General features: G+C 34.4%; 1 protein-coding gene across 3 annotated transcripts in view; it reads left to right on the forward strand.

The window, feature by feature from the left end:
- The window catches only part of TMEM161B (transmembrane protein 161B), a 43163-nt gene extending 23122 nt beyond the window's left edge, over positions 1-20041 (forward strand). For all 3 annotated transcript variants that reach the window (XM_030968410.1, XM_030968411.1, XM_030968412.1), the window contains 7 exons: positions 2029-2180; positions 2696-2756; positions 4481-4621; positions 7663-7776; positions 8830-9004; positions 11047-11143; positions 11668-20041. In XM_030968410.1, the coding sequence (XP_030824270.1) occupies positions 2029-2180; positions 2696-2756; positions 4481-4621; positions 7663-7776; positions 8830-9004; positions 11047-11143; positions 11668-11945 (1018 nt within the window). In that variant the 3' untranslated portion in view covers positions 11946-20041. The remainder of the gene's footprint in view (positions 1-2028; positions 2181-2695; positions 2757-4480; positions 4622-7662; positions 7777-8829; positions 9005-11046; positions 11144-11667) is intronic.
- The last annotated feature ends 451 nt before the right edge of the window (positions 20042-20492 follow it).

Raw genomic sequence — 20492 nt, forward strand, 5'->3', positions numbered from 1 at the left:
GCAATCTTCAGCATTAAGTTAGGGAAGTTTAGATTGAATATTAAGAAAAAGTTTTGACATGGAGGATGATTGATCACTGGAACAGGCTCCCTGGGGAAATGCTTACAGCACCAAGCCTGACAGTTCAAGAAGCATTTGGACAGTGGTGTCGGGCGCATGGTGTGATTCTTGGGGATGGTGCTGTGCAGGCCCAGGAGCTGGATGATTCTATGGGTCCTGTCCAACTCAGAATGTCTGCTTCTGTGAGTTCAGAGTTTTCATGTGTTTTAGTACGAACAGAAGATGGATCTTTTTCACTTCAACATATGAACTATAAAATTAAAGAATTCCATAATCGCAGCAGTTTAAAAATTATAATTATTTTTGTAAAAGGGTATACAATGATTTCTACAATGCCTGCAACTAAATACAATATGCAAAGTATACAATTCTATAATGCTTCTCGTGGCAAAAAAAACTCAATGAAGGGGGGAACTGGTGCAGGCATTCTATTAACTTAGCACTAAATACTCCTAAATAATTCTTTCAGTACATCCTGAATATTAGGTCTTGCAATGGAAGGAAGCGATGAAGCAAACCATAATGCTTCAATCTTCTCCAACCCAAAAATAGAAGCAGTGGTGATTATTTAACTAACAGAGGGTTTCAGTCCTGTGTAGTTTGCATAATCATGGATCTATTTATTGAGCTCTGAATCTGCACTATAATTTTAGTATGCTTTCTTTTTCCTCCTTGAATTTTCCAAATCCTTCAAGCACAATCCATACTTGAAGTCATATCGGTGGGGGTCATAAATCTGATGATAGATTAGGTTTGTTGATCACAAACTTATAAAGTCCTTTGTATAACTTCAGGGTGTTTTCAATTTGTGATTAATGCTGCTAGCTGTACAAAGAGCCTTGGTTTAAGCATGCGTTATTCAGAGAAACAACGTCCAGAACACAGTCTGTATGATCTCTTATGTCCTTCTTTTTGGGATAAGTTAAGTCTTCCTTTTGATGTATCAGTTCTTTCTGTAAAGTATAGAGGGGTCTGAAGGTGATTTCTGTATGAGATTAGAATTACTAGATGCTGTCCTTAGACCACATTGTGCATATTAGAATCTCTCTGCATATACATGAAATTCAGCAGTGTGTATGTTAAATGTGTGCTGCCTGTTGAAGCATAATCATCGTTTCTTGAGAGATTGACGACTGTTAAAGTGTTTGACTGAATATATACCCCCAAAAATGTTTTCATGTACTCTACATATTAATATTATTTCAGTACTAGAAATAGGCAAATACAACTGCATTATTGCATAGTGGAGGAAAAAAGGTGCTACAGATTACACTTAAAATCTTTTTTTTTTCCTTTTTGTCCTTTTTTTTTCAAATCACGTAATGCCTGGAATTATCTCCAAATACTTTTTTTAAATCTGGACTGGATATTGCGTACCATTTAAATTATAATGAGCTGCAGTTCATAGTAATAAGAGTGTATAATGAAAAGTTTATCCTAATCTGTTACACTTGAGAACTGATTTAGAAATGTGTAAAAAAGAATACATAAAAATATTTTTAAAACACCCTGATAACAGAGCAGGTGATGTCTTAAATGTTTGTCTTTGTGGCAGTGGGGCTAGATAAAAGGATGTTGAAGTGCTTGAAGAAGTGGCTTAGTGATGAACTTGTTGGTGTCAGGATGATTGATTTGATTTGATCCTAAAGTATTTTCCAAACAAAATGATTTATCTGAAAGGGGAGAAATAGAAGTTCATCTTTTCATGTGTCTTCTTTCTTACTACAAGTAAGCCTAGATCAAAACTCTACTCCAGAGTATTCCTGGCTATGCATTATGAGATTATTATGCTTTAATATGTTCTGTAATTTAACCTGAAATTGGCTGAACACATACTACCTTCCAAAGAAATAAATGCACATCATAGAACAACCCTGTAGATGAACAGAATAAAATATTATAATTCTTAGTTATAAGATTCTTTGTTATTTTACAAACTTAATTTTCCTTGACCTTTTTATTACGTAGTAAGGTACTGTTTTCATTGACTACCCACTATTTCAAAGTTGAAGATGGAGGTGAAAGATCAGTCTGTGTCACTTTTGGTTTTTTCTTCTTTGTGAAAGCCATGGCAATACTCATTGTGACAGAAAACTATCTAGAGTTTGGATTAGAATCAGGTAACTCCTTTCTTTAGTATTTGAAACAGCTGTAGTGATTGCATGATCTGAATAAATTATTTCCAGAGTTTTTGAGAAAATCTGTGTTAAAATAAATGCTGTAAGTTATATGCGTCTAAGGAAATTTGCTTCGGAATGAAGATTCTAGACAATATCCTGTACATTTTCCTACTGTTCTCTTAAATAGTCTATTTTTTGCCTAGGTTGGTTGTTTTGTTAATTGTATTTGTCTTCCAGTTACAGATTTAGCCCTTTTTTACTTTCATAGTAAAGTGTAGCTCCCTTACTGGAAAAACATTTAAAAAGTTATCTTTTTTCATCTTCCCAAAGTGTTCAAATAGTGCAGATGTTGTTAATCAAGCTTTACTTTATTGTGGCCAACTAATTAGCACATGAAAGAGCTCTGTTAGACATATGAAAAATTGTTTAAAAGATGACTTGTTACCCAGCGTTTTATTTCACAAAAGGGATTATTTGTTTGTACTGTAATAAAAGAAATATATATGTCCCTGCAGGATTCTCGAATTTCTCAGAAAGTGCTATGCAGTTTCTCGAAAAACAAGGTTTGGAATCCCAGTAAGTTTCTGAAAATACAATTTTCTGTTTATATGTGAATTTATAACTTGTCTGTCTATATGTGAATTTATGAACCATTTGGATTTTCTTTGCAAGCCTTTGTCTTGCATGTTTTGCTTTTGTACATGGTTATAATCCCTCCAACACTTTAAAGAGATTAATGAAAAGATCTGAAAGTACCCACAAGTAACTGAAGTTGCATTAAAGTTTTCATTTTAATATGGAGATAATTACTGACATTTTGATTGTAGTTCATAAAATACAGTTCAAAACTGTAAACACTTCTTTCACAGTATTTCCCTTCAAAAAGGTTTGTTTAAATAGAGAAGTATTTTTTATCATTCCTATGGCATGTAAGAGAAGGAGTGTGCAAAAGCTACAAGACAGAGGTTTGTGTTAAATTTCGCATTAGGAATAAGTTGTGTTATTCATGTTTTCAGGTTATAAGTGTGTTCCTGTCATGCAAAAACATCTGCTTGCTACAGGACATCCAAGCCTCATGTAGACTGTTAAAGGAGCATGCCATATCTTGTGATGTTACATAAATACACAAACACTGTCATAGGCTTTGTATATTGCAAAATGGTTTTCTGTTACAGTTCCTTATACTTGTGTGCTAAAATTTAGAATTTAGGGACCATTTCATCACTGGGAGCGCATTGAATTTCTTGCTTGATAAGTCTCAAGTATCATGCAGAAGCCATGGCATATCTTTACTTTTGAGGAACAGAAGCTTCCACAAACTAGATCACTGTAATTTATGAATAAACTCATGGGAAACCATTAACTGAATCCCGTGTGTTTCTTAGCCTTTCTTTAATCTACTTTCCTAAACTATTGCAAAGTCACTACCTTCTGTATTCATTTTGATGTTGTTTGTTTAGCTATAAATTATTGCAGTGCTTTGCCTTTTTTAGCAGTACCCAGAGTTAATGATGGTGTCTTTTGATAGTTTAGGTGACATAGATTAAGAAAGAATCTGAAACTCATTTGAATCACTAGATTTGGTTTAGTTCCTCTTTGATCTACTAGTTACATTTCACTGTAACTATGATGGTTTTATTGTTTGTTTGAGGGTTTTGTTTTGTTCTTTTTTTTTCTTTGTGTAAACCTGTATTTGTTAATTACATGATTAATTCTGTGATTTCTTTGATCATGGATACTTTTCCCGTAGCTTTTATTATGTACAATACTAATCACTTGGAAGAGACGTGTTAACAACCATGTGTACATTTCAGATAAATTTGTGAAAAGTTGCAGTAATAACAGTTTGATAGAGATTTTTAATGGATAATGGTAGAATAAGGTATCCATTTTGTCTTCAAGCAGTTAAACTTATGAAACATCTGTTCCTCTTAAAAACACAGTCGTGAAATTAATTCTATTTTAGCTGTTTCTGTTATATAATTTGTTGCTAATTACAATATAAAATTATTCTTTTTTTTCTTCTCTACTAACAAATTAATATCTCACAGTCAGTAAATTAGGTTTTCTGTTTTTCTAGGAATTAAATAGATTATTTTGTTAGATTTTGAAAGTATTTTTAAAAATTTTAATTTCTGATTGGTTTTTAATAATGCTAGTATTTTGGAGGAAGCCTATAGAATACTGTTGGCTTTTTTTATTAAATGTTAGATACTGTTGGATTGAAAGTAGTCTCTGATACTCCCCGCTCCCCCAACGTCCTCCCCAAGAAAATGCTTACTTCCTTTCTTTTCTTTTAGGGGTCCTGTGTCTAAACTAACCTTCAAATTGTTCCTGGCTGTTCTGTGTTCACTTATTGGTGCTTTTTTGACATTCCCTGGCTTGCGACTGGCTCAAATGCATCTGGATGCTCTGAATTTAGCAACAGAAAAAATAACACAGTAAGAGAAAATATATGCAAATAGGTATATGCTACTCAGTCTTAAATCTTTTATGTCTAAAAATGTCTAAGCAAACTATTCCAACAAGAAGGTAGTGACTTAAGACTTCTGTTGCTGCCTGCTTTTTGTATCATGAGCAGATTTGCCACCTGCCACTTTCTGCTCAACCTGTGCTTTGCCAGTCTGTTACATTCTTTGCCTTGTAATTAAGAGTCTCAATTAAAGGAGCTTTCCTTTCCTCCTGCAAAAACTCCACCATGAATGTCTCTGTGTCCAGCTTTCTTTCCCCCATCATGTCTTTCCAGAAGTTAAGATAAACTTCAGGAAGTACAAATATGACCACAGACTGGTTTTTTTCACCCACACTTACAGCTGGGCATTATTCCTTTAATTAATTTAGCATAGGATAAAATGCAAAAATGACCCAGAATATTTAATTAGGGTCATATGTTAATACCAATTTAAAGGAGTATTTTCATTTTCAGCCATCCTTCCATTTGGCAGTAAAATGTTCTGTCCAATTTAACTATTTCTTTTGAGCATTCTCTGGTTGAGAGGGTGAAACTCCAAGTGGCTTTCAGAGATCTTGGCTGTTGATGTTTAATACAGATTCTGCAGCATAGGGCAGTTTAGATGTTCAGTCTGGTAAATTTCTTAAGAGAACCACTATGTTTTCCAGTAGGAAAATAATTTTTGTGCAAATTGCATTTTTTTCCTTTCCCTTCAGGAATGCCCAGCTTAAAAATTAATCTGTTTGAATTGAGTCCAGTCTTGGTAAATTTATAAGCAATTACACTTGCACTCAGTGTAGTTTTCTATGTAGCAGCCAGCTACTGGATTGTTTTATCTGCTGTTATGTTTCTGTCTGTGTGTAGACTGTGACTGAGTCACTTCCTAATCTATTCTTTCCAGACAGATAAACTACTTAGTTCTTAATTGCTATAGTTCTCACTATTTTAAAATTCTTTGTGTCTTTTCTCTAAGTATTCCAGCATCTTCCTTGATCAATGGACGTAACATCCTAGGCAGAAATATAAACTCTCTGAAGCAAAAAATTCATTAATTAAGAACTAAGGGGCAATTAATATCCACTGAAGTGTGGTTATAAAAATTAAAACTTACCTAGCTTCTTTAGACGGTATCGGAACTGGTTGTTGAAGATAACTTTGTTCAATACCACCAAGTTATTTTTGAAAGTCTACCAATATTTGGACTATTCAGCTGGAACAATGTGAAAATTACATTAAATGGGTATTAAATGGATACATGATAAGGTATCCAAATAATTAGATAAAGCCATTATAAAGAATATTTGTCAAGTGATAGGTTCTAATAAACCTGAAGAACATAACTTGTCCTTGCTGATGCATTTTTGCTAAAGTTATTGACTACACTTGTTTGACAGTGATTAAAGAGGGGGGTTGTAAATGAGGATGACTTGTCACTGATAGAAAGCTCTCTAAGCTGGGTACTAAAACAATGCCTATCTTTGCAGTCAAATACATACTCTACTTAAAAAACCCCAACCAAAACAACTGCAAAGAAAAAGCCCACCAACTAAACAAAATACAAAAACAACTAAAACCAAAGAAAAAACTGTAATCAAAACTAAAAGCCCCCACATCCCTTAAGCTGCCCCAAAACCCCACAAATCTCTCTTAAAACCCAACAAAAGAACCAAAACTAAACAACTCAAAAATATCCAACACAAAATCTATTCCTTAATGGAATGGAACACTTAACTTGCAAGGGAGCACTGAGCAAAAAAAAGCCCCAAAACTTAAAGGTTAATGATCAAGAACCATTTTACTAATATGTTCAAAATTATTATTGTGATTCTTTTATGAGTATAGGGAGTAAGTTCATTGTTTTTAGGTAAACAGAATAAAAATCATCTAGTATTCCTTTTAGGTTTTAAGAACTGGTTTGATTTTTTTTCTTTGGCGGTAGTATCCTTACTTGCATATATTTGGAGTCTTCTTAACAAAGTTGTACAATTTTCATACACATTTCCTTTGCCACAGTCTGCATCAAGAGTATTTCAGCCTTCCTGCCTGTTCCATTAAACAAAAACAAAACAAAAACAAGAACAAAAAAATAGAGATTCCCACCACCCTTTGGCACATTAGTCTGTTAACTCAGTAGGATCTCCTAAATAAGTAGAAGCTCAGGTAAAGGCTTTCACAATCTAATTAAATGCTTTGGACTGATCCTTCCCAGGTGCATTCCCAGGCACCACTTAATAGCTAGCAGGGCTTATTTCTTCATCTGAAACCGAAGATTTAAATTTGTGTTTGATGACAGCTTCTGTTATATGCACACATTTTAGTGGTTTTAGGAAGCTTGATAGTTTGCAATCGAGAAGATCTTGTGTTCTTTATAAAATTTTTGATTACGTAATTTTTTCTGTAGTGCAGAAGTACTGTAGTGAAGGTAGAGACAAACCTGATTCTGTCAGGGAGGAAACACTGCACTAACAAAACAACCCAATCCCTTCAACTGTTCTCATTTCATTTTAGCAACAAAAAATGATTGGGGAAAATGGGTTTAGAAATAGAGAAGAAAATTTAGAAGTTTAGAAATAAAGAAGGATATTAATTTAAGGGAGAACTCCAAAAACTATATCCCATTTAAAAATTCTGCTACTTTGTACTCAAAGATTACTGAAGAGTACTACTTTTATTTTTGTTGTGCAGTTTCATACAATATTTTTTTTGGTCTAAGTATCTTTAATGTAAGTACCAACTTTAATTTAATCAGTGTTTCTAAATAAAATGCTTCATTAAACTGTGTAATCTGACCTCTGACAACTGTTTATCCTGTTCTTTCTAAAGCCAAAATCCAGAGTGATTTCACAATATATAATGTTACTGTTTGGTTGAAATGTAAGCCATACCTATAAAATAGGGAAGAAATTTTCTTATTTATCTTTCTTCCAATTATTTTAAAGTTAATATTTCTCCTTTTGAATCTGTATATACTTTCAACAGTATGGTCATTGTTTTCATTTACTAAGTTCCCCATTTTTTTTCTTTTTTCAGAACATTGCTACATGTAAACTTCTTGGCACCTTTATTTATGGTTCTACTGTGGGTAAAACCAATCACTAAGGACTACATTATGAGCCCACCTTTGGGCAAAGAGAGCATTCCTTTGTAAGATTTCATTTAGAAGTTCTTTCTGGGGTATTGAGAACAAAACGTTGTCTTAGCACTCTTTGCACGTTGAAGAAACATGAAGGACTTTAATAGCATCGGCTGTCAGAGGTATTGTGGCAGGTGCAGCTGAATTATAAGGAGCTTCTGTTATTTCAAAAGAGTGAGTTGCAGAATGTTGAGTGTTAAGGTACTGGTTCCCAAAAAACTGCTGTCTCTTGATGACTCCTTGGCAGTAATGGGTTGTTTTTTGTAGGGGTGGAATACCACCTCGCTACCCGCTGCAACCTTATGTCTTGCATATTGGTGTAGGAGAGAAGTGGTTTCAGTGAAAACAGACAAGATATGTTGGCATGAGAACATAAGCTAGGAGGTTTGTCTTAATATTTACATACTGATGAAGTGGTATTGAATTGATAGGTAAAATATTTACATTATAGAAAGGGAAAGAGTTTCCAGGAAGAGTGGTATTTGAAATAATGTCCAAGTAGAGTAGATTGTCATTGTCACAATTAGTCGTGCTAATTCAAAATATCCTTGAAAGAGGTGAGGTAAGCTTCTAAAGTGATCCTGTGACCATTGAGCTATTACATAAAACACAACAGATATACATATTTTGTATGTTTCTGTTCCTCAGTTTGTCTTAAAATGAGGGTTGAGCTTTTACTGGGTATCTCAGGTAACTGAAGTACCCATTCACAATCTAGTACTATTTACTATCTAGTCCTGTGTGTCCAAAAACCTGTAATTATCTCAGCAACCTTCGTTTTTAGTGTCCAACCTTCATTACTTAGAATGTAGGCAGTTAAGAACTGCTATTGTTTACAGACAAATGAATACTAATTTGGATCTATGCTGTAGGGCTATTGAGAAGTAATGGGAAAGAGAAATAGAAGGCATTGCTTGCATGTGAACTTCATAACTATAGTTTGTGTGTTAACTGTTTTTGGCAATTTGTCTCAAGATTACAGATGATAAAAACCATAGCAGTATAATAACCATAGCAGTAGGTGGTTTTTGGAAAGCAGCATTACCCTTTTTCTTTATCCACAGAATGTCAGAAGATACATTTGATACCATCAGATTGTGGATTATAATCCTGTTGTGTGTTTTACGGTTGGCTATGATGCGTCGTCATTTACAGGCCTATCTGAATTTAGCCCAGAAAAGCGTGGACCAGATGAAAAAGGAAGCTGGTAGAATAAGTATGGTTGATTTACAGAAAATGGTAAGTATGGTGGCACTTAGATTGTATATTTGTAGTATTTTGACTGTGCAAATGATTTTTTTCCAATTTGTTGTCTTCTGTGGCAGCAGAGCTCAAATCTGAATGAAGCTTTCTAGACTATATCTCCTATTAAAATACAGAAAAATCCTGCAAACCTAAATACGGAGAGATGTATCATCTCGGTTATTCAGGTAGTTTGTCCTTGGTTATTTGGAAGTTCGTATAAAAGATCCCTTCCAATGAGTGGTGATCTGTAATTACAACATGGGAAAGAAAAAATTGAACTTTTATGGACGGGAAATATAGTGTTACCATCTATGATTTTTAAATTGAGGGAAAATTTATGACAAGGTGGTTATATTTTGGAATAAAATGACAGATGTTTAATTCTGTCAGACCACTTAGAAGTGCACCAGCCTAGTTAAAAAATTATTTGTCATATTGTGGACAAGACAAAATTTCCGAGGTTTCTTTTTTTAAAAGAAAAGTAGTAAAGCATACCTTAAACAAATGGATGAGGTAGAATGGCTGTCGTGTGTTGTCTTCAAAATAAATTTACATTTCTGTTGTTGCATGATAGTGCTGTCTAATGATCCTGCTGAGTTGGGGTCTGTTGCAGGAGGAATATTTGAAGCATGCCATAAGACAGAGACTCCTCTTCTAGGATTGTCATTATTACATGTAGTTACACTAAATGTCTAAATGTCATAGTCTGAAGGTGCACTAGTTATTTACGAAGTGGCTAGGAATTTGCTCCAGAAAAAAAACTAAGAAGTACGTGCAGTAGCAGCTGGTTAGGATGGAACTACGCTAGTTGCTGTAAATGTGCTATTTTAATACTGGGAATTTTACTCCTATCTGTAAAACATTAATGTCTTCTCCATGTGGCATTTCTTATATCCATTTCTCCATCTTCATATATTCTGTTTGAGAAGGCCATAGTTACTAGATGGCCTATGTCTTGTTTTGTTTTACTAATCATATCTGCTTTACCTTTTTTATGAACTTCTGCCAATGAATTCTTTCCTGTCTATCATTGTACAGTGATCATTACTTTTTAATTTGTAATTTTTGTCATATTCCATCAATTTTTTGACAAATTTTTTTGTCTCATGCTTTTTCTTCTGTCAGTGTCTTATTACTTTTCTTTCTCATGTTAGTTTTTTGATGCATGCTCATTAAGAAGCCTGTTGAGAGGTATTCCCAAAACTGTCACATCTATCTTCATAATTTTTGCCAACCTGCATTCTCTTCTTTTATGAAACACGGGTAGTTTTATTTCACTGCTTGCTTGCTCTTATTTTATCACTTTTTTCCGTCTTTATTTAATTTAATCTTTTAGGTCAATAGCTTATAAAAATATGTAATGTTACAATCTTGAGAAAAATGGAACCTATGGGAAAGTAGGGAGAGGGATATATCTGAATGGACTTTGATGAACCATAGTGTATGACTGAAATAAAGACCATTTAAATGCTGTTATTGATCTAATGAAAACTCAACTTATCATTGTTTCTAAAATACAAATGTTTTCCAGTTGGAAATCTCAAAAATATCTCACTTTTGAAAAAGGACTGTAATATTAACGAAGCTTTCATTTACCTTTTATGGGGCTTTGGACTGTGACTACTACTTAATTTTTGGAATAGGATTTAGCTTGTAAATGGCTGGGAACTTGTAAAATTAAACATATATATTTTTGTTTCTGGTGTATTAAAGTAGGAGTCATTGAATAATGGCATACAGTTTGCAGAAGCAAAATTGATTCTCTATTTTTTAACAGAATTGATGCTTTTAATTATTTTCTTTCAGCCCTTCTTCTCAGATTTGTAAATGTCCTGAAACTAGAATTCATTATGGGGATTTCTTTGTTAGGTCTTTTGAAGACAATATGTCACATGCCAAGAGTTACTAGAAAATTCTTAAAACAGCTTTAATGCATAAATACTGGGTTTTTTATTAAATTGTCTTTCTATACATATTCATAAAAGTCTGCTTTGATCAATCAGGAATCATGAACTTATAGTCTTTCTCTTTTCTAGGTGGCTCGGGTATTCTATTATCTCTGTGTAATTGCACTGCAGTATGTTGCACCATTGGTAATGCTTCTTCACACAACTCTGCTCTTGAAAACACTAGGTAGGCAAAATTGGATCAACAGTAGTTTATTCTGTTCTACATGGGGCTTTTTTTATTTTCACCTGACTAAAGAGAATTAGAATTCATGGATACCTGCAATATAAAAACATCTTGTAGTTTCCTGTACTATAAAACATGCAGTTGTGTTGTTCTCTTTGAAAAAGACAGTGGATAGAGATAGGCTTTAGTAAGTTGTGATTCATCCTGCCTTGGAGTAGATGTCTCCATCTGGTAAGATCAGTCGTACTCAGGACATACAGAGGTTTCAAGGCAGCTAATCGCATGTAGATGTTGAGATGTCAAAATACAAGATGAATCCTACCCCAGGATGAAGTAGGATTGATTCATCCTACTTCCTGGTATGATCAGGAAGTTTTGCAGATTAATATACTTTGTATTTACTAAGTTATAAAAACAACATTTTGGGGGTGGTGTGTCTATTAAAAATATATCAAAGACTGTAGAGTGATTGAATTAACAGAACTTGAATTTAATTTTACAAAAATCTGTTACTTCTTCAACAGGTAATTATTCTTGGGGCATCTATCCAGGATTGAATTCTGACACTCCAGTAGAAAACAGTCTGCTTCCCAATTCTGTTTATTCTGAGTCTCCACCTGCTGATGGAAAGATGAAAGTAACTGTAGTACAAATAACAATGGCTCTGGGAAGCCTAAAGAATATTTTCACTCCTCTCCTGTTCCGGGGACTCCTGTCTTTCCTTACTTGGTGGATTGCTGCTTGCCTTTTTTCTACAAGCCTTTTTGGTCTCTTCTATCACCAGTACCTGACTGTGGCATGAACAAGTCAACTGACTGAGCAGGTGTGAGGTCAAATTCTAGATACAAGGTATCCCAGGTACCCAAGAGGAGATGAAGACAAAAGAAAGCTATATATGTGAAGAGAAGACATATCATAATTATTTTTAAAGACTTCCTTGGTGTTCTCAGGGCGAATAATCTTAAAATGTTTAAAATTGCAACTGGGTTGTTATTTTTGTTACCCAAATGGTAGGTAACTAATTCAGTTATAGTCCTGGGACTGACTGACATTATTGTGTTGTAGATGGTGATAAGCATGCTGAAAAGATATGACCTCTGAGTATCTTGGTTTCCATAAACAGCAAGTGAAACTCAAAAATTTGGTTTTTAAGCATCAACAGTCACTGACTGAACTGTATTCAAAGGGTACTGGACATAGTGATGATGGCTGCCTATTGATTAAGTCTTGAAACTGAGCCATACAAGTGAAAGGAGAGAGAGGGGATTAAAAAAAATCTGTTGGATAGCTATTGATCACTTTTCTCCTTGGAAAATTAAAAATCCAACAGGACAAAAGAGATACTGTATATTACAGTAAGGAAAGTTGTATAAAACATAAATTAAACAGGAGTAGATGTATGTACCTGACAGGTATTGCTGCCTACATATTTTGCAGGAGTGCTTGTGCAGTAAGAAGAGAGTTATAACAATTATATTATTTCAGTCCCTGCAGTCATTTTGTAGTAATGGCCATCTGTATTGGTGCTAGTATTGATCCACACATTGCGTCTGGATCTTTTAAATTTCTTCCTTTGAGGTAGTAGATAAATTCCATTGAGTTTACAAAAGAATAGAAAATAATTAGTGACACTAAACATTTCAAAACCAAAATAATTAGTGACATCAAACATTTAAAATCAAAACAGTTTAATCCTGCTGACTGATAGCATATGTATATGTGTAATGTACATATATATTATATATCAAATATATAATATATATGAAATATGGAATCGTTATTTTAAATTCCTGAATGTATCTTACAGTACTATAGGAGAGGGGTGTATATGTATCTAATAATTTCAAGATTCCCTTTTGAAATTAAACTTCTAAATTTTTCTCTTTTTTTCTTTTTTTTTCTTTTTCTTCTTTTTTCACTTCAGTTGAAAGGGCTATTTGGTTTTTGTGCCTCTTTAGAGGTACTTAGCTATACTAAAGAACTTACTATGTCTTGGAAGAAAATATCTACCTAAACTGTTAATCTTAAAATTTCTGTTCTGTCAAATCATCATCTTTTGCCACTTTAATCTGTGCTAACTTGACCATATAATGATAAATTATATATCTTGGCTTCAGAAATAGATTTTCTGTATAATAAAACAGCCATGTAATAAGAAAAAGAGCAAAGTATTAACTTTACAATTTTTGCTTAACTGGATAGATATATTCCAGTCATAAAGTTATTTACAGTTTTTCAGATGTTTTGTGTATTTGCAAAACAGGAATGGGGATTTATATGCAGTAGCTTTTTTAAACAGTTAATATTAAACTTCACAGAGGTCAGTGGGTTTTTTAGCTAATACTAGCTGGTTTTATGTTACTGTTCTTTTTCTCTTGAATTTGTGTACAGCTTTGGCATATAATAAGCATTTATAAATGGAAAAGCTTAACTAATTTTTTAATATGTAGCAAACCTACCATATGGGAGAACAAACTCAATGGATGCAGAAAGTCAAGATTTTAAGCTGGTGATAAACTATCTTGCTGTGTTGAAAGCTTTTAAAGTTATTTATTAGTTTATTAAGTTGCATTTACTGGAGAAAGATTTTTGTATACCAGCATAGTACCTACTGCATGTGTTTGGGACATCTGAGAACACCTTGCATGATGCTACTGGTTTCATTGCAGTATTTCAGTGTGACTGGGAGTGCAAGCTGTGTTGTTTTCACACCAAGTTTTTGTAACTAATAGGGACAAACACTTAACTGTGAATTGGTCTAAAGAATAATATTTGACCTCATAGTTTCAAATTTCAGTCATTCCTTGGAAGTATTTTTCAGATGAATAATTGAATGACAAAATATGACAGATCCAGTAATACTGCGTCCACTTTTGCATCAGTTCAAGATATATCATTACGAGATACATCATTACTAACAGAATTAGTAAGGCCAGCTTTTAAGTTAGAGTTAGGTGTTCAATGCCAATCTTTTGTTCAGAAAATAAAATAATGCAAAACAATTTGATTCTGGTAGTGAACTTGCCTAATGAAGCTCACTATATAGGAGATGTACCTGTTGAAATCTGAAGGAGTAAATTTTGGATACTTGAGAATACTTCAAAATAATGTTAAGGAACAGTTTTTGCTGACATAGTCATTCTGAAAGCTTATAAGCAAAAGTGAACTGTAGCTATATAATAATGCATTCAGCAAAAGTAATAAAGATCATGTAGCTGAACTGCACAAAGCTTTTGCTAAGAGCTCATGCTGACTTACTATTCAGACATTACACTGATCACAGTGAAAAATAGGCACCTAGTGTTACAAACATGAAGATCAGTGCTTGTAGCCACTGAGCTGTTCCATTGTTCTACAGACCATTGTTGTGCAGAATTGAATGGTTGACCTTCTGGTCAGCAGTGAGTGGGAGATGGTCTTTCTTTGGATCCATTTAATCCTGACATGAGTCCAGAAGGCTTATGAAAAACTAAAATATGATAATAAAAGCCTTTGAAACATGTGGTGACAGTGAAACCAGAGGGACCATATTGCTAAGGTTGTGAGCAGTGCTTCGGACAAGTATGTGGTATGATCAAAAATGTGTTTTAAAGTAAAGTAGCAACCCTGATCGTCCTGACTTCCATATGTATTGTGTAAGGTTCAAACTTACTTCTGTAGTAAGTTCCTTTGAAACAGCAGCTGGCAAATGCGGTTTTTTTTGTTTGTTTCATGGAGACCTTTAGCAGCACCTGGCAGTGGGGGGAAAGCATCTTGCAGAAATGGAAAAGCAATAAAATGTGGCTGAAAGGTTGGTAGATGTTACTCAGGTTTCTTAAACATTTTGTCTTGATTTTTGCCCACTACTTACTAAAAAAATTGTAGAATGTTTTGGGTTGGAATGAATCTGGAATGGATCACTTTTCACCAGACCAGGTTTCACCAAGCCTCATCAAACATGGCCTTGAACACCTCCAGAGATGGGCAGCCATAGCTTCTCTGGGTAACCTTATCTAGTGCCTCACCACCCTCACAGGCAAGAGTCTCCATCTAATACCTAATCTAAATCTCCCCTCTTCTAGTTTAGAAGTGTTCCCCCTTGTCCTATAACTTCCTGCCTGTGCTAAAAGTCATTCTCCCTCTTTTTTATAAGCCCCCTTTAAGTACTGGGAGGCCACAGTGAGATCTCCCGTAGTTTCTGAGAGATTTTAGAAGGAAATGTTCCTTTGGCAAAGAGTCCATGTCTGTTTCTTCTCAAATTCTGATCTCCCTTCTTCTCTTGGTGATGTGACTTCCATTGCCAATCTACAGCGCTGTCTCTGTGTTCCCTTCTCAGAACCAAGTAGGCTAAATTAGTTCAAGATTGTATTTTGACTTCTGTTTAGTTTAAATTTATCTGTTTTTGAAGGATTAGTTCCTTTAAATAGTTCAAATAACTTAAAATTCCATCTGAAATATGAACAAACTTGTTGATATTTGTTTAAACTCTGCACTTTTATTATGTGGGTCCCTTTAGACAAAGGGTAAGACAGCGAAAAATCCAAGTCTTCCAGCAAGTTCAGGGAGGTCCAAACATAACACTTGGGCTATTTCTGAGCTAAGAGACATTGATTAAGAACAGGAGAATAAATGATAGAAAGCCTATTCTTACACTTTGTAGGTGACATTCTCAGGCTGTGCTTGTCCTCTTTTAATTCCTTCTCAAACTATAGGTTATGCCAGTTTCTGAGGTTTTCTTAGCTGCACAGTCTTTCCCTCCTCCAGAATTCACTTGCATAAAGGATCCACAGATTAAATCATAGCATCAGTAAAAGAGAACATCCTTGTACAGAAGATACTTACAGAAAATTAATTTCTGTTGCAGTTCTTCTTATTTGGATCACAAGTACTGCAAGATGTTTAAACAGAAATGTGTTCATCCCTGGATTGTAAAGTCAAATTTGTCTTAAGAACAAAAATGCTACCAAGACATCAACACAACATTTAGGCAGCATCACCTCACTCTGTGTAGGGTTAGCAAGTACGGAAATTTCAGCTAACTTCCAAGGAACAATTCAAAGAGCTGTGCTTCCTTACAGTAACTACACCTAAGTGGTAAAAGGCATTTGGGATATATCAAATTAAAAAATGAGCACATCTGATATTAAAGCTGTTGGAAGGTTCTCCAAGGTAAAAGGCCTTATGTTTCTTTATTCTCAAATAGCTGTGCTTTTCACAGAGATAATTTTGATCAGTTTTCAAATACTGTGCTTCATGATTTTTCTCATGACATATTTTGCACATTAATTTATTCCACACAGCACCTCTACACCCAGACTTAACCCCACAGTTAATGTTGTCACTATAAAGTTCCTAGATATTTCAACTAAAAGTTTAAGAATTGAGTGCCTAGACAAAATGGAGACATTGAACGAGCACAAGGCCAAAGAATACTCTGTGTTCTCTTGGAGGAATCTGTATGCCTGAGCAAAATCTTGGAGGAAGGCAGCACCAGTTTACTTGTATCTTAAATAAAATATTAAATGTGAATTATGAGTAAGACTGTTATTTTTAGCATCTACAGCCTAAATCCCAAATGGTAAAGAAAGAGCAATATTTTGACCTTGCAGATATCTACTCTAAAGAGCATCTAGGCAACAGATGCTTAGAAGCCAGATGTCTGATCTCATTAAGCAGGCTGATTCAGATTGGTGTTTGTGCTTCAGAGTGATTTTTTGCAACTCCTTTTTTAGGAAGGCCTGCCATGCTTTGTGACCTGTGCAGCACATACAGTCATGTGTGCTGTATGATGAAGTAGATGGTGTGTCTCAGTTGCATTTCTGAGTACTAGACTGAAAGGTCTTCCTCCTCTAGGTGAGATCATGAAGCCAACATGTCAGTTCCAGGCTGCTTTTACTGACATCTGTATGTGCTGCACTTAACCTTTTCCAGTCTCTCACTTTGGGCTGCCAGAAGGGTAATATTGCACTGGATGTTGTTTTTGCATGCCAGTGTATATGTATTTTTATACCTTTGATTTCAATGGTGTTTTTAATGAAAATTATTTTTAATCCTAATACCGTGGCTCATATTTTCATTTCTTAAAATTAATGTCGGTGCCTGCAACTAGAAGTCAAAAACTTCTACGCTATTTTTTTAACACTTGATGCTTAGGCAGAAGTATTAGCAGGTATGCAGTTTTATAGTAAAGTCCAAAATCCACCTATAAATACCAGATTTTTTCCATGTGATTACACATCAGTCAAGAGCCCTTAGAATTTGTACTTGTGGCATTTTTTCACAACAACATACTATCTATATGACCCTGCTGCCTATAAAATACATATCCCAAAATAGTTTGAATAACTTTTTACAAACTCCTTAGTAGTGAGTCATTATTCTTTTATTGTGCTGCAATATATTTTTTAAAACCTGGCTTAAAATTCCTTAAAGTCAGACTTTTTCTTTCTTAAAGTCAGACTTACTCTCTCTTCCTCTGTTCATAGTAACTCTGCCTCCCATATGTGCTCTAAGCTTCCAGAATACATATTCACAGTATTTTTCATAAAAGCATAGGACGAAGAAAAAGGCACCAAAAATTATATTTCATAACTGCAGTTCATACCCATGTCACGATATGCCAACAGTTTTTATTTTTCCTATCTTTGGTCATTTCTTTGTTCCATTGTTAGCAGTATGTAAGGCTTTCTAGGAGGAATATACATGGAAAAAAATTCTGTAATGGAAGATACTGAAAGCTGTCTAATGTTTCAGTCTTCCCATTTATGTGAGCAAATATTAATGCAAAGATGCTATTAAATAATTTCAGCCTAAAAATTCTCAAAAGGTAGACATGTTACACATTGCACAGGGAACATCTTCCAAGTTGTAAATATTTTACTTCAAATCTTCTACTTGTCTCATTGTTGCTGTGAACACACAAACTCAATGTTGTTTATCAGTTAATAGTCTTTTTTATTTTTGTCTTTAAGTGAAAAGCACATAATACTTTCTACTCTAGAATAAAGACCTAAGACAAAAAGATTCCCCTACCTTCGTTTCAGTATTTAACAAATGAAGACTCTGGTGTTATATATGTAAATTTTTAGCTTCCTCTTACTGCTACAATACTGTTAAAATATGATTTTTATAGTTACAGCTTTACAAGTACTAAGACTGTCTTGCTTCACAATGAGGATGGTGTCAAGAGGTGTTTGCGTTAAATGGATATGGTGCTGCATTACCTGTTGTTTAAAAACAAATCGACTTCTATGCTTTTAAATATTCATCAGGATCTGTGATCAGAAAAGCACAGCACAAGTTGAAAAATCTCACTTTGGCATGTTTTTTTGGTTATATTTGGATTTTTTTAGTGGTCTGGATAATATTTGGGTACAACTACTACAGCTAATAAGCAACCTCCAATATTCTTTTTGTACATTGTAAAGTGCCTAATCGTGGGTGATTCTGGTAGCCCTTGAAATAGGCTTTGCTATGAAATTATTTTTTTCATACAGTTTTTGGCATATGTAATATCAATGTGTTGTTTTTTACTATTACATATTGAAAACAAGATTTTGAAGAAATCTTTTCCATTCCTCTTACTTAAGTGGTAATCTAACGATTTTGCCCATATATGACTGATAATTGAACACCCCTAATTTAAATTAACACCCCTCCCTCTGCCACCTGCCACCTCTGCATTGTTTTCTTTATGACTGGAGCAAGTACTTACAAGATTTGGAATGGTTTGACTTACAAAGTTCTGTAGTGACACCTGGGTGTTAATTATATCCCAGGCACATGGGTGATTTCAGCCAGGTAAGTAGTTCTGCTTGGGCTCAGAAAGGCAACATTTCAGTGAAGGTCACCGAATCTGAATTGATTTGGAGCACGAAGAGTACCAATTGTGATACCGCTGACTGACACCAAGCTTCCAAAAGTTGAACCTTGTAGAATTTTGTAGAATTCTGTTAGAGAGTATTCGATAGTGAAACCCCCCTTACTCCAAAACTGCTTGTCCACCTTCAGAAATGCAAGAGCTGAAGGTAGAAACTGACTGGTTCAGCAAGGAGGTTAAAAAAGTGAGGAAACAACAGGCCGCTGCTCCTGCATTAATGATACATTCTCTATGTGAAGTGCTTGTAAGTTGAGATGGTGTTGCTCGTTGAAATCTACCAAAGGAAGCCTTCTTCTGAGGAAGGCTTGTCACAGCATGTTGAGCTTTTAGCTCTAAAAAGTGGCTATAGAAATCCGTACTGTATATAGTACACTCTCTGGGAAAACCTGGTACAGTAAGCTTGCTAAATATTTCCTTACACCACTTGTAAGTTACATTTTTTACTGTAGAGCAGTTAAGAAGCTAGTTTTGCTTTGCTCATTTTATATTAATGTGAAAATAATAAGAATTGGTTTGTCATTTAAATGCCTAAATTTCTTTAACAACAGTAAATTTCACAAAACTGAAGCAAGATTATACTTTCTTATTCCCTATTCATTTTGTTGAAATGTTACAGTTTAACTCCACTTTTATAATGCATACATTATTAAAATGAAATTTATGTCTATTAGTTGCTCATAGTAATACCACAGCAAATCTAAGAGAAACTGTGATATCTGCTGTTTATCAAGTGGCTCCATCAACTTGCTTGCCTTTGTAAAGCGTTAACCCATGTTGGACATATAATGTCTACTGCAGTAATGTTCCTATAGTATTTTAGTATCCTTACATGTACTCTGCATGCCTTGCACTTGTGCACTGTAAAGAATTAAACTCATTATTTTACATAGGTTTTCCCATATCCAAGATAAGACAATTTCCAAAGCCAAAGATCAATAAACGTTTATTGTCTACCAGTGTGCTTTTTTCCTACTTTTTTTGATATATACCGCTGTTTATTAGCTTACAAAATCTCCAAAGAGCATGCAATAACCAGGCTTCTTATCAATTTTTCTATGAGTGTAAATTGTTTACTTCTTTTAGAAATAATTGAGTAGGCCATTTATTCCCTCCTTCTGGGTGTAGCAGAATAAATACTTTTTGAGTCTAAATGCAGGTAGTGTCTTATTCATGTAGACAGCAGTTTAATCACAAAGAACCATTACAGATTTGTCACACATGTATGAGTGTTTCCATTTTTGTGTATTTCAGTATTTAAATTTTTGAACCATTTCTAGAGAAAGATTGGTTGTCCACCATGATAAGTGGAGGAAATTCTGGGTTTTACACTCAAAGGATTTGTCATCCTTGACTGTTGCCCTTCCTAGTAGGAGATCACTTAGAAAGGGGTTGTGTTTGCTTCTTATAAAAAGAAATGTATTTAAAAACATTACATTGTCTCTCCTATTTGTTTCATCATAGCAGCACTAAGAAAGAGTATACTTAATAATC

Source organism: Camarhynchus parvulus, chromosome Z (assembly GCF_901933205.1).
Source record: "Camarhynchus parvulus chromosome Z, STF_HiC, whole genome shotgun sequence".
Taxonomy (NCBI): Eukaryota; Metazoa; Chordata; class Aves; order Passeriformes; family Thraupidae; genus Camarhynchus; species Camarhynchus parvulus.